Source organism: Cyprinodon variegatus, unplaced genomic scaffold (genome assembly GCF_000732505.1).
Source record: "Cyprinodon variegatus isolate N-32 unplaced genomic scaffold, C_variegatus-1.0 Scaffold203, whole genome shotgun sequence".
Taxonomy (NCBI): domain Eukaryota; kingdom Metazoa; phylum Chordata; class Actinopteri; order Cyprinodontiformes; family Cyprinodontidae; genus Cyprinodon; species Cyprinodon variegatus.
This window is the reverse complement of record NW_015150656.1, coordinates 166,285-167,686: the sequence shown is the minus strand read 5'-3', so window position 1 is coordinate 167,686 and position 1,402 is coordinate 166,285. Positions and strand designations below refer to the sequence as shown.

At 44.0% G+C, this 1,402-nt stretch overlaps 1 protein-coding gene across 3 annotated transcripts in view; it reads left to right on the top strand.

Moving 5' to 3' along the window:
* Positions 1 to 1,402, top strand: part of dph7 (diphthamide biosynthesis 7) — an 11,090-nt gene that overhangs the window by 7,194 nt on the left and 2,494 nt on the right. For all 3 annotated transcript variants that reach the window (XM_015379910.1, XM_015379911.1, XM_015379912.1), the window contains 3 exons: positions 639 to 711; positions 793 to 858; positions 931 to 1,103. In XM_015379910.1, the coding sequence (XP_015235396.1) occupies positions 639 to 711; positions 793 to 858; positions 931 to 1,103 (312 nt within the window). The remainder of the gene's footprint in view (positions 1 to 638; positions 712 to 792; positions 859 to 930; positions 1,104 to 1,402) is intronic.

Below are 1,402 nucleotides of genomic sequence, written 5' to 3'. Positions count from 1 at the left end.
CGTCGTCGCTCTGTTAGTAAGTCATATGCTTCGTTGATCTGACCAACATAGGCCAATCAGCTAGCCAGTATTTTCGCCCCTTCCCAAAATTACTTCAACGGAAGGTTTCCAGATGGATATGCGGAGCAAATCCAGCAAATCCATCTGGCGGAGTCAGGTTAAAGTTTCTCACCCCCTCAATTCAAGAAAAATAACTTATTTAGATTTCAGTTTTTTGCACTGCACCGTCACTCTGGATGACCATTGGATAAGAAAGAATCAAGTTAGTTGATTATTTCAGTAATCGATTAATCTGAATTATCCTTTCAGCCAAAAGCAGTTTATGTTAAGACATGGAAATACTGCTGCTGTTAGACTTTACTATGCCTGAAGTGAAAGTTGAGGCTGTAGCAGAGATCTGTGTGGGGATGAGATGAACTGTGCTGAATGGGTGAAACGGTCTGACCAGGGAATGATAAAAAAAAACAGATCCAACCTCCCTCCATGTTTCCCTTCCATTTATAAGGTGATGTGCAGTTATTAGCTTCTTCCACAGAAAGCAGTTATAGGATGTCGGCCCTGAAGCTCCACTTTTTTCCCCGATTAGCAGAATTGAAAAGTCGTTCAGTGAGTTTTCATTGATTGCGTTTTCTTCCCAGGGGGCGATGATTGCAAACTCAAGGGTTGGGACCTCAGAGCGAGTCCATCAAGCCCTGCTTTCACCAGTAAAAGGTAATAACTGAGTGAAATTGTGTCACTACTGATGTTTTTCTGGCAAACCTCGCTGGTGAATTCTGGGCTTTTCCGTTTAAGGCACTCCATGGGTGTGTGCAGCATTCACAGCAGCCCTCATCTGGAACATATCCTGGCCACAGGCAGGTCAGTATCCTTCTCTCCCAACTAAAGAGGCACTGCTGCGGTGTAACCGCGCTGAATCTTATCCTCCTGCAGCTACGATGAGCATGTGTTGCTGTGGGACGGCAGGAACATGCGGCAGCCCCTCGGGGAGAGCGCAGTGGGAGGAGGGGTGTGGAGGCTGAAGTGGCATCCGACCCATCAGCACCTGCTGCTGGCAGCATGCATGCATAATGACTTCCATATCCTTCACTGCCAGCAGGCCTTAGGTGGGTGTGAGGCGTCTTAGCTTCCAGTTCATATTTTTCTAACTATTTTCTTATTTCTGACTCTTTAAACCTCAGCCAATAATCAGTGTTTTTGGGAAGCTAATTTATTTTGACTGGAATTTTATAATTGAGTGTTAATTTTATTGGTGGCAAAGGTTAAAGGAAATATTGAAATGGCTTTTATCTGCACTTTTAATTTCAATTCAATTGGTTTCAAATCAGTTTATTTCTATAGCGCCAAATCACAACGCACGTCATCTCAAGGCACTTTACAGTTCAACCAGATCATCCAGTCAAAT